General features: G+C 42.1%; 1 protein-coding gene across 2 annotated transcripts in view; it reads right to left on the bottom strand.

Moving 5' to 3' along the window:
• Positions 1 to 15,745, bottom strand: part of USP40 (ubiquitin specific peptidase 40) — a 3,368,940-nt gene that overhangs the window by 3,098,605 nt on the left and 254,590 nt on the right. For both annotated transcript variants that reach the window (XM_044075047.1, XM_044075048.1), the window contains one exon: positions 15,095 to 15,162. In XM_044075047.1, coding sequence (XP_043930982.1) covers positions 15,095 to 15,162 — 68 coding nt within the window. The remainder of the gene's footprint in view (positions 1 to 15,094; positions 15,163 to 15,745) is intronic.

The following is a 15,745-nucleotide window of genomic DNA, read 5'->3' as shown; positions in this document are numbered from 1 at the left end:
CCACATCTTTGTGCCCTGTTCAATCACAGCCTTACCTCAGGCTATATCCCTAATGAATGGCGCACTGCTACAGTCATCCCACTCCATAAACGGGGAGCAACTATAGACTCTGTGAACTATCGCCCCATTAACCTGACGACTCTGGTATGCAAAGCTATGGAGCGCATCATTATGGACCTGTTCAACAAAGATCTTGACCCCACACAGTTTGGCTTCGTCAAGGGGAGTTCCTGCCTGCTGAATCTGGTCGACTTCTTCAAGGTAAACAAGGCTGTGGATGAGGGTTAGGCAGTGCATACAGCCTACCTCGACTTGGTCAAGGCCTTTGATAGCATTCCCCACTCAGGTATTACTGATAAACTCACCAAACTAGGCATCAATCCTTACATCACTAGGTGGGTTGCAAATTAGCTCACAAACAGGACCCACGGAGTGAAAGTTGCGAATTGCAAGTCATCAGACTGTCCATCAGTCATGACTGGAGTCCCACAGGGCTCAGTCCTGGGCCCTCTCCTGTTTGGCATCTACTTCTCAGAAGTCCAGGCCAACACAGAAGGACTCTGGCTGACCAAGTTCACTGATGACTGCAAGCTGGGAGTCATTATCAACTCCCCAAGTGATGCAGGCATCCTACAAAAGGGCCTCTCTGAGACCAATGACTGGTGTCAGAACCATGGCCTGAAGCTCAACGCCAAAAAATATGTTATCATCCCCTTTGGAAAAAAAATCACTTCCCATGAATTATCACATTGATGGGAGCCCACTGAACACTGAAGGGGCCATGAGAGATCTGGGCACCCAGGTCAACAGCCACCTCACCTTTGACCACCACACTGCCACTGTGGTCAGAAAGTCCTTCTACGTGGCACATCTTATAACCAAAGGTTTCACATCCAGGAAGAAAGAGGTCATCATCCCTCTCTATTCATCCCTCATCAAAGCAATCATCGAATGTAACGATCCATTTGGCATGTACCTGACCAGACACCTACAACAGCTGGAGAGGCCACAAAAGTACCTCACAAAAAGGATCCTAGGCCTTAAACACATGTCCTACATAGACAGATTCAAGAAACTTCAGCTGTTCTCAGTCTCTTATCGTTTACATAGAAGTGATCTCTGCTTGACTTACAAAGCCATGTTCGACCAAGCCTTGCTTGAAATGCTACACCTAAAGAAATCCCAGTCCCCCTGCGCCACATGCTCCAGAGATCACAACCTCATTACCACAATTAATGGAACATGTTGGAGGTACAGGTTCATCTCCTAAAGACTGCCCATACTCTGGAATAAGCTTCCCATTCATGTCAAGCAAAGCACTTCATTGGCCCTCTTCAAGAGAAATCTTGACGAGTGGATGGGTAACAAAGTTCATTCCAGTTGCCCTACTTGATATGGGCACTGTGAACTAACATCTGGTGGCACAGTGCCTGGACAATTTTTTGGCCTAGGCTTGTAAAGGCTCCAGGGCCATTAGCTTAGTACACAACTATGAATCTATAAAGATAAGTCAAGTAAATACGGACAAATGTGGATACCATGAAGCCTGCAATAAGCTATAACTGGAGCTACACACTTTGTTAACACTTTTGGTGCAGTGGTAGTGTAAAGGGTAAGGCAGACAACTGATAATGTGATTCAGACACAAAACACATAAGAAATGCCTGAAGTATGGATGAATAGGAAAGTGATGAGCAACTTTTATGTCTAGTGTTACCAGGATACTTAAAAGAAGAAGAAGAGTCGATAGGTTGTGAAGTGACATTATTCTCAATTTGGGCACAAACATTTTTAGGAAAGAAATAAAGAAACAAAGAACTGGTCTCCAAGCATTTTTTTTTCTTTGGGATTAGGAACATCCTTAAATAAAAAAAAACTCTTTCCCAACTGGGAAGGAGAAACTGGTTCTATCTCTCATTCCTTGGGAAAATATGTGATGAAGAATGGATGGAAACTGGAAAGAGAAAAGTCTGATCTGCAGGATGAAGAATGATCCCCTGGGAAGGAGGACTTTCCTCCCACTGCCATCTGTAATCCCGATGAATGATTTTCAAAACATATATGTCTGAAACAGTCAACTGCCAAACAGAAAAAGAGAGATTCACACTTTCTGGTAGAAAAAAGGGCTAGGGTGGGAGGGGGTCACAAGTTCTCTTGAACAGTCATTCAGACATGCTGGATCTTTCTTGGTTTTGGGAGGTTTGAGACTTCTATCTGAAACCTCTTTTTAACTTCTGCTTAAATGTCTGTTTACCTGAATTCTGTTGACCATGTTTATTCTGTTTTTTTTTGCCAAAACTGGATGAGGAGGAGAAAGAAAGTCTCTAGACAATTTGGAAAAGAAGGGCTGAAAAATCTTACAAATTCCCTGGATCAGCTTGCCCCTTTCATCACACTTTTTAATCACCACTGCAGCAGAGGAGCCAACACGCTAAATTTCCATCCAAGGAATAAATTAAAGTCTCTTTTATCATCAACCTGAAGGTTCTGCAAATGCAGCCAGGCAAACCTTCTTAAGAACATCTAGTGGTCATAGCCTTGGAAGTAGAGTCATACACACACACACACACACACACACACACACACACACACACACACACACACACACACACACACACACACACACACCTAACAATGAGTAGTGATGCGCAATAGAAACAACAAATTATTTAAAGCAGATTTTGCTTCACAAGAAGAAACTGTTGGTAAAACATTTTCCATACTTTCACAATACGTCAGAATAAACTTTAACATACATGTCTGACAATTTAAAATTCTGAAATTTAAAGTTACAGAAAGAAGTACACACACTTTCCCCATAACTAACAAAATTTTCCCATCCTTATCAGAAATATTAGGTTTGTAATTAAGTGCTTAGCAACAGAGTCAATTAAGACTACAGCTGCTGTATCAGGTTTGGGAATAATATACAAACATTTAAAAGACTGATGAACTTTATACATCCTATTTGCCTTTTTAGGGACATCTGGCTGGCCATTATAAAAATTGCAGGTAGTAAGACACATATCCTCTAAAGCAGACAAGACAGGAGGAATGGGTGTAGGTTCTGGAAGATCCTTCTATAACAACTCATACTATTTTTGACATACTGAAAACTTCACCGATCTCTAAAGAAAACACTGGGACAGCCTAGCAATAGTCAGAGAGACAGAACCCTCCCAAAGGTAGAATAATAAAAAGATCTCCTCCGAGTCTGAATCAGAAATCGGAGGACAAAACCCTTGAAGCCACCCCTGTGTCTTCCTCCTGAGATTCAGAATCTTGACTCTCTTCAGGAAAGGAGGGACCCCCCTTGTTCTTTTATTGGAAACTATGAATCAAACCCTGAGCCAGTCCCAGTAAACTAATCATATCCAAAGAATTTCAGGAGGAGTAGATGCATGCTTGGTTTTCGGTTTCTTTTTACAGGAAAAAAAGGGGCCAACCATATTACTAATGGCAGCTGCTGCTTCCTCAGGGATGGGCCCAGCAGTCTGACACAACAGGGAAACCTTCCCTGTGCTCTCTCCCAGGACTGTCATGAGTGATTCTCACTTGCCCACTGAGGGGACCCCAACAGTCGCAGAGGATGTGGCTGACCCCCAGTCCACAGTGGCTGTAGGTGCTACATGAGAGGGATTCAGTGTAAAAGACGAATGATCGGAGGTAAAACAAATGGCCACAGCAGAGTCAGCCACAGCAGATGAGGCAAACTGTTAGACTGCTGTGGTGGCAAAGGCTGCTTGCTAAACTTTTTTCTTTTTGTGGATGGAAGAAGGGCCAACGATCAGAGTAACAATCTGTTCCATGGTCAAGCAGAAATGGTGCCTCTATCTTGCAGAAAACAAGCAACAATGCCAATAAAACTACCAGTCAACAAAAGTTACATTTTTGACAGAAATAAAAACACAGTAAAAAGTACTTTCAAACACTACGGCAGCCCCACAACCTTAAAATAAACACAATTTCCCCACAGAAAATAGTTTATCAGTTAAATAAGACTACTTTTAAACTGACAGAAATAAGTGCTCTGTTTAAAAGTACAGTACAGTCTTGAGAAAATCTGTTAAAACACTACACTCCTAGCTTTAAAGTAACTTTCCTGAAGAGACAACTAATAAAACATCAACAAAAAAGTAAGAAAATGGAGGTCTATATTAAAATCACGAAAGCCCTAGTCACTGAATACGAAAACACCGACACATATTCCACGAACCACGAATACACCTAACACCCTAAACCGTGAAATTCAAAAACTCAAAACGTCATAGTTGTCCCACCCCACCTCCTGCTACATACTACCTACCAAAACAAACTAAATAAACCACATACATACACTAACCAAAACCCTACTTCTAACCCTAAACTAAACCCTACTCTAAATCTTGCAAATACCACTATGTATGCCACTTACCTTAACCCGCACCCTAAACCTAAGGTCCATAACTATCGCACACTTACCTTAAGAAGCTATACCCAAACAAACTAAATAATCTACACACATACACTTAACAAAAACCTACTTCTAACCCTACACCAAATCTCACATACACTACCATCTATGCATGTACCTTAACCCGCACCCTAACCCTAAGGTCCGTAACTATCACACACTCACCTTACGAAGCTATACCGCAGAAGGGCCAACCATGACGATTCGACATTTCAGATTTTGCTCTTCAGGACGAACGTTGTTTTCGTGGTTTGATGAAGATGTGTCGGCGTTTACGTATTAGGGTAAGTACAACTTTGAGCTTCTAATATAGACCCGAAAATGGAAGGTTTTTCTGAAAAGAGAACTTAACTGCCCAGCTAAGGAAAGTACAAGCCAACTGTTGATCTTCAGAAGCCTCAGAGGAGTGTACTCCAGCGGTAGTAAAGATGTGAAGGGCTACATGCCCAAACTTGCCTTTTAGTAAGCTCAGCTCATAATCCTTCAAAGGGACTGACCAAAGCCACACCCTCCACAGAATCTGAATAAGAAATTTATGGAGATGAAACAAAATCTGTCCCTTTACACTCCAAAATGTATCTCTTGAATGTCTTTAGAAAATGAAAAATCCTTTTACCAGAAAAGTACAGTTGTGTACACTTACCATAAATGTAGATGTTCGAGTGCATTCACTTTTGCAGTCATCACATTTGGGTTATCTGCTCGCAGTAGCCCTCAGTCGGCCTGATTATCAAAGTCTTGGGTCCTGCGTCGGTTGCTGTCTCATCTTCCGTGACGTCAGATAGTCAAGGGTATAAAGCATGCAGCCGACGCCATTACATCAGTTTTTCTTGCCCCAGATGTCAGGTGCCCCCCTAATGGGAAGCAATTAAAAAAAAAATATATATATATATATATATATATATATATATATATATATATATATATATATATATATACACATATACGTATACATATACACACACACACAAAAGGCTACACCTCCAACAAAAAAGCAAATACACCAAAAAGCTTTTAAGCATAGTAAAGGGGAGTAAAGGTATAGCCAAAAGAAGTTAGAGGGCTGAGGGGAAGGTAACCAGGACTGCAACAGTGAATACACTCAAACATCTACATTTATGGTAAGTGTACACAACTGTACTATGTTCTTCGTCTTTCACTGTTGAAGTCATCACATTTGGGTAGATTCCCAAAGCTAAGGATGAGAGGAGGCATTAAGATAGCATTAGGACCAGCTATAAGGCCCTGCAAGACTGCAGTAGCAAAGCCAGCTCTGGATTTAGCGAAAATTGGTAAATGGTAATGCTTGGTGAAAGTATGTACAGAACTCCAGGTAGCAGCTTCTAGGATGTCCCTGGTAGGTACAACTCTGAGAAGGGCTGTAGAGGTAGATGCAGCCCTGGTTGAATGGAGTCTAATCCCCTGTGGCATAGATTTTCCATGGTGTTTATAGCAGAAATGAATGCAATGGCCTTCTTTTGGCTGTTCCCATTAGGGGCCGCCACAGTGGATCATCCGTTTTCATTTCTTCCTGTCCTCTGCATCTTGCTCTGTCACACCAACCACCTGCATGTCTTCTCTCACCACATCTATAAACCTTATCTGAGGCCTTCCTCTTTTCCTGTTACCTGGTAGCTTCATCCTTAGCATCTTTTTCCCAATATACTCAGCATCCCTCTCCTCAGCACGTCTAAATCAATGTAATCTTGTCTCCAAACCTTCCAACCTGGACTGATCCTCTAATATACTTATTCCTGATCCTGTCCACCCTCGTCACACCCAATGCAAATCTCAACATTTTTAACTCTGCCACATCCAGCTCTAACTCCTGCCTTCTTGTCAATGCCATTGTCTCCAACCCATATAACATAGCTGGTCTCACTACCTCTTGTAGACCTTCCCTTTCACTCTTACTGGTACTCGTGTGTCACAAATCACTCCTGACACTCTTCTCCACCCACTCCATCCTGCCTGTACTCTCTTCTTCACCTCTCTTCCACACTCACCATTACTCTGAACTACTGATCCCAAGTACTTAAACTCATCCACCTTCGCCACCTCTACTCCTTGCATCCTCACCATTCCTCTATCCTCCCTCTCATTCACACACATATATTCTGTCTTAGTCCTGCTGACCTTCATTCCTCTTCTCTCTAGAGCATATCTTCATCTCTCCAGGGTCTCCTCCACCTGTTCCCTACTTTCACTACAGATCACAATTTCATCTGCAAACATCATAGTCCACGAGTACTCCTGTCTGATCTCGTCTGTCAACCTGTCAATCACCACTGCAAATAAGAAAGGGCTCAAGGCTGATCCTTGATATAATCCCACCTCCACCTTAAACGCATCCGTCACTCCCACCGCAGACCTCACCGCTGTCACACTACCCTCGTACACATCCTGTACCACTCTTACATGCTTCTCTGACACTCCCGACTTCCTCATACAATACCACAACTCCTCTATAGGCACACTATCATATGCTTTCTCTAAGTCTACAAAAGCACAATGCAACTCCTTCTGACCTTTTCTGTCCTTCTCCATCAACACTCTCAGAGCAAACATCGCATCTATAGTGCTCTTTCCAGGCATGAAACCATACTGATCACTAATCATCACATCCCTTCTTAACCTAGATTCCACTTCTCTCATAATTTCGTGCTGTGACAGATCAATTTAATCCCTCTTGGCCTATCCATTTAGAAATGGTTTGCTTTGAAATAGCCTTTCCCTCTGCCCCTGCAGCAAATGCCACCAACAGTTGTTCAGATGTCCTTTGAGGTTTAGTCCTGTCCACGTAAAATCTAAGTTGCCTGTGCACATCTAAGGAGTGCAGGATCCTTTCCCCTTTGTTCTGTGGATTAGAAAAGAAGGCTGGCAAATGAATGGACTGATCAAGAGCCACACTGGATACCACCTTGGTCATGAAGGAGGGATTGGTCCTGAGGGACACCCTGTCCACATGAAAGATGATGAAAGGCTCCACTGCCATAAGGGCCTGTAGTTCAGATACCATTCTTGCTGAAGTAATTGCTAAAAGGAAGGCTGTTTTCCAAGAAAGAAATTTTAACTCTGCACTTGCAGCTGGCTCAAAAGGAGGAAGAGTGAGTTTTTCCAATACAAAGTTAAGGTCCCTGGCTGGAGCTGGGGCTCTCCTGGGTAAACTTAAGTTTTTGACCCCTCTGAGGAACTGCTTTAACAGTGGATGAGAGAAGAGGGGTGGTTCTGTGTTGTAATGAGCTGAAATGGCTGAGGTGTGAATTCTGATGGAGGAAAAAGAAAGGCCCTTGTGAAGCATCTCAGTTAAGTATTGAAGAATAAGAGGTAAATTGGGCACTGCTGTGCCCATCCCTTGAATTTGGTTCCAAGCACAGAATCTTTTCCATTTTTCAGCAAAAGATTTTCTAGTGCTAGGTCTCCTTGCCTCCAAAATGACATCCAACACTTGTTTACTGGGGGAACATAATGGAGAGATTAGGAGATTAGCCAGCTTGCCAGGGTCAGGGTTTGAAGCTGGGGGTGCATAATCTGGCTCTCCTGCTGAGACAGCAAGGTAGGGCGTCTGAGGCAGGTTCCACAGAGCCAGCAGTGACGAAATGTGCAAGAGAGGGTACCAGTGTTGGCGTGGCCAGTCTGGTACAATCAGTATCGTCCTTGGTTTGTCCTGTTTGATCTTTAGTAGTACTTTGGAGAGGAGAGGCAGAGGAGGAAAGGCATAAACTGATAGATTTTTCCAGCTGAAGGACAGAGCATCCACTTTCCAAGCTTGCTTGTGGGGGAGTCCTTGTGCAGAATTTGTCCTATTGCTAGTTCTGGGGGGAGGCAAACAGGTCTATATCTGGGTTCCCCAATTTGTTTACCAACATGATGAAAACTTTTGGTTCCAGTTTCTACTCGTGTGGGTCCATGAGATTTCTGCTTAGTTCGTTTGTCAGTGTATTTAGTTTTCCTGGCAGGAATCAGCCTGCAGATGCACTTGGTAGCTCAAGGACATTTTCCACAGAGCCATGGCTAGTCTACACAGGAGGTAAGAATGGGTACCCCCCTGCTTGTTTAAGTACCATATAACAGTGGTGCTGTCCATCCTTACCACTAATTGTCCTGGAAGAATATAGTCCTTGAAGGCTGTCAGAGCATTCTGCACAGCTAACATTTCTTTTTGATTGATATGCAGGTGCATTTGACTTGGGATCCATTTGCCCTGAATGCACTGCCCTGCCAGGTGATTCCCCCATGGACAGTCTGATGCGTCTGTTAGGGTATGGGCGGCAGGGGGTAGAGTGAATGGTAGTTCCTTATTTAGGTGGCAGGCCTCTGCCCACCAAAGGAACTCTAACTGTAGGCAAGATATGATACGGATCATTGCTTCTAAATCCCGAGAATGTTGACACCATAGGCTTTTTAGATACCACTGTAGTTTCCTCATATGCAGTCTTGCATATTGAATTAGTGGAAGGCAGGAGGCCATGAACCCCAAGGCTTGCAGTATTTGCCTTGCAGATAGCAGGGTTTTTGTGGCCATTAGTTTGAAGTAAGTCGTCAAATGAATTTGTTTCTCTAGCATGAGGAAAGCAATCTGGGAAGTTGTGTTCAAGCTTGCTTCCAGAAATATAATTTATTGACAGGATACCAGATGTGATTTCTTTTCGTTTATGGTGTACCCCAGACAAGTTAGCACCTTTTGTACAAATGCCAGATGATTCAAAAGTATGTCCTGACTTTCTGCCTGAATTAGACAATCGTCCAGGTATGGGTATGTTTGAATATTTCTTTGCCTGCAAAATGCAATGACTGGAGCTAGGCACTTTGTGAATACCCTGGGTGCAGTAGATAAGCCAAAGGGCAGTGCAGAGAAGTGGTAGTGCATGTAGCCTGCTTTGAAGTGTAGATATCTTCTGCAAGATTCCTTGATTGGGATGTGCAGGTCGGCTTATTTTAAATCCAATGTTGCCAACCAGGCATCTTTGCCTAGCATAAAAAGTAACTGGTGAAGAGTTAGCATCTTGAATTTTGGAATTACCAAAAAGGTGTTTAATAGAGAAAGGTCCAGGATAGGACGCCAAGAGTTGCCTTTTCTGGGTAACAGGGAAAGTCTTGAGTACAAACCTTGTCCCTTTTCCTTTTCTAATACAGTCTGAATAGCCTTTATGCTTAAGAGAGCGAGTACTTGGTTTTGAGCCTCTGCCCACTGATTTGGGGGTAGATCTGGCCAAACGCTTGGGGTTGGTAACGTGTGGAAGTGAAATCTGTATCCTTGGGAAACTATATTTAACACCCATTTGTCCTGGGAAATAAGTTCCCAGTTTTTTGCCTGCAGAGCAATCTTTCCCCCCTAAAGGAGCAGTCAGTTGAGAAGTGCTTGGAAGTTTTAAAGTTAAGTCATTAAGACAGTTTACCATAGGGGGGAGTCTTACTACTCCCTGATATGGAAGTTGGAGCCCTCCACTGTTTAGTCCTGTGCGTACCTTGGGACTGAAGCCTGGGTGTTCTGCTGGTTCTGGGTTTAGACTGAAGGCCTGGAAGAGGCAGGAAAGGACCACTTTTTAGAGGGCCAATGTCTACTAAATCTTGGTGGTTGCACTTGAAGGAAATCTTTAACAGTCTGCATAGATTTAGCTTTTTCTCCACTTTTTAAGAACTTCTTCTGCTTTGTTGCCAAACAGGTGGTGCTGATTTAAGGGAGCATCCAGCAATTTAGCTTTAACATGATCTGGCAAAGATTGCACCTTAAGCCAAGCATGCCTTCTATGTACAGACCCAGTGACAGCAGCCCTGCAAGATGCCTCTAGTGAATCAAACCCACATTAGAAAGTATGCTTTCCAATCTGTTCAGCAGAATGCATTATAGGTTCATTGGTTGGTACTAGGCTATCAGCCCTAGAGCCTATACAAGCCTAGCCATAACAATTCCCTGGCTATTTCTTCCCACACTATTTACTTCCCTGGACCCCTGTCTAGCAGGGCGACTGACGTGATCCCCAGGGTGAATTTCCTTTCTCCCATCCAATCGTCAAGGTTCCTTTTGAAGAGGACCAAAGAGACTCTCTGCTTGACATGTATGGGCAATCTATTCCAGAGTCTGGGGAGTCTCTGGGTCAGGAACCTATCCCTCCAGCATGTTTTGTTTATTGTGATGACAAGGTTTAGATCCCTGGAGCGTGTGGCTCTGAGAGATTGGGATTTCTTTAAGTGTAGCATGTCCAACAGCTCTGGGTTTGACATGGCCTTGTATGTTAAGCAAAGATCGCCTCTGAGTAGACTATATGCGGCAGAGTATAGCTGAAGTTTTTTAAGGCGGTCAGCGTAGGGCATCTGCTTTAGGCCTGTGATTCTTTTAGTGAGGTATTTCTGTGGCCTTTCCAGTTGTTGCAGATGTCTTGAGAGGTACATACCAAATGGGGCATTTTAAATCCTGTAAGTCCTTATTTTCTGCACAATCAGGAATCAACATAATTTTTTGTTTAAGCAATCCAATTATATGCTGCTGATACTTTAACATATGAAACTGGCAGTTTAAGGCCCTAATAGCCAAAGTTGCAGAGGTGTATACTTTCTTACCCCATCTATCCAGCACCCTGGAGTCTCTATCAGAGGAGGAAGAATTTTTGGCAGTAGTAGCCTTGATGCCCTTGGGTCCCTGTGAAATGGTCTCAGGATCTGCAGTAGGATTTTTAAAAAGGAACTTGTGAGAGTCAGGAACCCTGTAATATTTATCAGGTTTTCTAGGAGCAGGAGGTAGAGAGTCAGGGGCCAAGCTAGATTCAGAAAAGGCATCATCAACAATGTCTAGTACAGGAGGGATAGCTAAAGGCTTGTGCTGGGGCAGGAGTACGAAACCCCTAAGCCTCTTTTTAGAATCAGAGTAATCCTGGCTTTCCCAGCAAAAGTGCTCCCAAAGAGTATGCAGGGTTTCACCAAAAGAGAAATCCTCTTGGGGGGAAGCAGAGGGAATAGAGTCTTCTGCATCAGAATCCCCATAGGTAGATATGGGTAAATCCTGGTCATCAGAGGAAATGGAAGTATCATAAGCAAATTCAGTCCTACGTCTCTTAGAGGGGAAAGGTTGGCTCCCTGATTAAAGTAATAAGGTCTTCAGCCATTCTTATCATCTGTTGTTTAGGCATAGAGGCCTGACCATGCAGTCTGGGCATTGGTTTTCTAGGCATAGTTCGAGTTTTAGGCCTTGAAGAAGAAGATGATGTCGGTTTAATATGCAAGTCAGTAGGCCTGAATACACCCTCAGAAGCCGGTGCCTGCACAGCGGCTCCGGACCCCATCCAAGGTAGAGACACCCACAGGTTACACAGTTGAAGCATCTCGTGGCATACCGGACTCCGAATGGGTCTCAGAGGCCTGCGAATTTGAAGTAGCCAGGGGCTGTGGAAGTGCCTGAGTACCGACGAACTGGCGACTGGCTTAGAAGCATCGTCGGCAGCTTTGGACCTAGGTGGCCTGTCTCTGTCTATCTTTACGTTTTTCAGAATGCAGTAGTCGGATGGCTTACTGAAGACATATTTGGATAATTGAACCGACTACCAAAATATTTAGAAGCGTAAATATACCGATGACGAATAGTTCGTTGTTTAAATAAGGCAAAAAACCAACAGAGGCAAGGAAGGCAAGGAACACAGTACGAATGAAAATCTTTGTGAGGTATTTGCTTTCCACAAGAAATACAATTATTGACTTTTACTGACATCGGTTTAGAGCAATAAAAAGTTTCCCCAACGGGGTACTTAGCTTTTAGTTGAAGACTTCGGTTCTATAACATGAAAACGAAAATTTCAGGAGTCTGCTGACCGACACTTGCAAACTGCTTCTGCTTCAGGCACTGCATGGCAAGAAAGACTGATGTAATGGCGTCGGCTGCATGCTTTATACCCCTGACTACCTGACATCATGGAAGATGAGACAGCAACCGACGCAGAACCCAAGACTTTGATAATCAGGCCGACTGAGGGCTACTGCAAGCAGATAATCCAAATGTGATGACTGCAACAGTGAAACACGAAGCACATCAGCTATACAAGAAGATTCAAAAGCTTGAACTAATCCCTCAACTAAACCACAATAAATCACTTCTGTCCAGAGAAACCAAGAGAACAGAAGACATATGTATACGGTTTTGTTTCTTTTTGACAGGAACTTCGGAAGAAACAGACAAACTTTTAGCAGCACCCTCATCCCCACCCTGGAGATAAACACAGTCTTCTGGCTAGGCAGATCAGCATTCTCTGCCCCTTTTCCTAGGACCAACAAGAGTGGCTCTCCCTTGACCAACAAGGGTGCTCCCAACAGCCACAGAGGACGTGTCTAATCCCTAGTCCATAGTGGCTATAGGGACAATACCATAGGGAGACAGGGAAAAAGAGTCATCATTCAAAAAAAACTGTTTTCTCCATAGCAGAGTCACACATCTATGACTGAAACATTTGAGCAGCCTGCTGTAGTGGCACAGGCTGTATAGTAAATTTCTCCCCTTTGTGGTTGGAAAAAGAAAGAACCAAGGAGTCAGAAAGTTGTTCAATGGTTAAGCAGTAAAAGATGCCCAATTTCCAGGGAAAACTAGTAGAAGTAGTCAGTAAAACAGTTAATTAGGAGGAAAGTAACTTCTCCCTAGAAAAGCAGAGTGAAAATTATTTTAAACACTTACCCCCAACCCCAAAAGTAAATTTAACAAACTTTTTTTTAAGAAAAACTAATCTGAATTAAGTTTAACTTTTGCCACAAAATTAAGTTAATCTTCTGTTTAAAAAAATTAAAAGCCACTTGACAGTCAGTAAGAACATTTTTTCCCAGCTTTAAAATTATTTTACAGAAGGAGTACTGTGTCTGTCATAACAAGTAAAGTGGAAGTTTATCCCCCCCGAATGGAACTCATCTGCCCAACAATGGAACAGCATTAGCTGACAGATGCTCTTCAAAAGCCCACAGAGGATCACTTGTTTTTGTGGAAGGACAGCTCTGAACGGTTTGGTAACCGAACCTGAATTTTAGTCAGTTTGGCTTGAGCTGACTAATGGTTTGGGAGTATGCAATGTGCCCTGAAGTTTTGTAAACTGGACAGCAGTTACAGCCTTGGCAGGATTAAACCATACTGCTTAAGTTAATGCAGCAGTGATCCATATGAAGATCAACATCAGCATCGTACTTCCATGTAGCAACTTGGACTTGTGCAAAAAAAGTGGTTAGACCAGCTAAATTTTGATCTTAATGAACAGGTTATCATAGGTGCATCATTCTGTTCTGGGCATCAAACCTGAACTATGTAAAATATATATGGTTTACTATCAAAAGAACGTTAGTCACATGCACGAAGGTCTAAATGCCAAACATGGGTACAGCAGCAGTCAGAACAACAAACGGAAATATATCCAAGCTCTGAGAAAACTGAACACACTGTTGACTTCAGTAAAATGGTGTGCAGCAGGACGTATGCGACTATCTGTACATCAATATGTAGGCATTCGGCATTACAAAACATGCAGATGGAAATAAAACAGTGAAATAAGAAGGCACACTTGCTATTTGTTTCGTAGTACCTTTACGGTTGCCACCTTTTCAAATGTCAAAAGTGGGACATTTTTTGCAGAAATGTCAGATTTTGCAGAACAAAACATACCCTTGACTAGTACAAAGGATAGAACCTCACTTTTTTGCCAAAATAACATCTTCTTTTGTAGCATTTGAGTTGCTTATGTTATTTCATATAACATTTAGGTATTTCAGATAACAAATAACTGTTTTATGCAACTGTTAAAGAAAACTTAAATATTTTTATCCAAAAATTTCAGGACATTTGCCATTTTTTTTTATTTTTTCACAGGACACAACTGCCCAAAGAGAGACTGTCCCTTGCAAAGTGGGACAGGTGGTAACCCTAAGTACCTTAGATCATGAATGTCTCTCCTTGGGAATCATCCAATCTGAGAAGTATGCCTTGAAAGAAAGACAATTGCCTCTGTTTTGGTTTCACCTTTTTTTTTTGTTTTTATTTTGCTTTCACCTTTATTTCCAGTTCTTAAACATTATCAAATGTATTGAGACACTATTAGGGTCTGAGGGAAGCAAACCTGTCACAAAGTTATTTTCTGACCATCTGTGTTTGGAGCAACTGAAGTGCAAAGGAGAGTTGCAGTATTCAACCTCCTTAGAATCATTTTGAATCTGCCGCTTTAAGGAGCACCTACTTTTTTATTTACGCATTTTCGTTAACAGACATGAGAATTCATGTATGGGATTTTATACTTGCATTGCTGGGTTCCACGGCTATTACTGAAAAACTCATTCCGATAGTTCGACATTTATATTGATAGTGGTTGTGAGTATTTGGCAATGTTTTCCAAAAAAACTGCATGACTAAGTCACATACGTAATTTTGATAGTAAACCTATATATATATATATATATATATATATATATATATATATATATATGTGTGTATATATATATATATATATGTGTATATATTTATATTTATGTATGTATGTGTGAGTGTGTGTCTGTTTTTATGTGTATATACATATATGTGTGTGTATGTCTGTGCATAAATAACTGTATCTGTATACACACACACACGTGTGTGTGCGTGTGTGTGTGTGTGAATATACATAGAGAAAGTCATTAATTGCATTTTACCTTTGCTCCTTTCTTGTCAGCGTCAGCCAGAGAACCAAGTTCATCAGTCCCAAGAGAAAATAAGGCTTCTGTAACACATCAAAAAGTGCAGCTTGATTAGTATAAGGTCACTATCCTGTGCTTAAATGAAGCACAAAATTAACAAATAGTGAAAACAGAGCCACTGTCAAAGTCAGCTATAGTCAATTTAACTTTGCTGTGTAACGGTAGAAGTGAGCTACTACTATTATCAGCACACAGCTCAAGTGCACAATGCTGCATCACATCCTTAAATATTGCAGACTGGATAAATGGATTATAAAAGCAGCTGAGGCATAAAGAGAAGAAATATAAAACATCAACAACCATCTTGCCTAGCCGCAGCTTAACAATTACAAGTTTCTAGGTCAGCTTTACAATATTTTTTATGTAGTATGGGTGAGTGAAAAATACAGTTTATGTCCAGTTACTACAGACCCAATGCCTGTTAATGTGAAAAAATGGCAGCATTCTGGCAGTCTCTTATAGAAGTTAAAGTGGAGGGCCATGGAATCTGACATACCACTGTTATCTCATCCTCTATAAATCAATCTGTGTATCTTAATTTAAGGGTCAACACCAAATGTTCAAACATGCAAAAGGAAATATAATTTGTTCAAATCTAGTAGACAT

This window comes from Protopterus annectens, chromosome 6.part0 (assembly GCF_019279795.1).
Source record: "Protopterus annectens isolate FY-2018-M chromosome 6.part0, PAN1.0, whole genome shotgun sequence".
Taxonomy (NCBI): Eukaryota; Metazoa; Chordata; order Ceratodontiformes; family Protopteridae; genus Protopterus; species Protopterus annectens.
The sequence above is the reverse complement of the archived record's forward strand: the minus strand, read 5'-3'. Positions and strand labels throughout refer to the sequence as shown.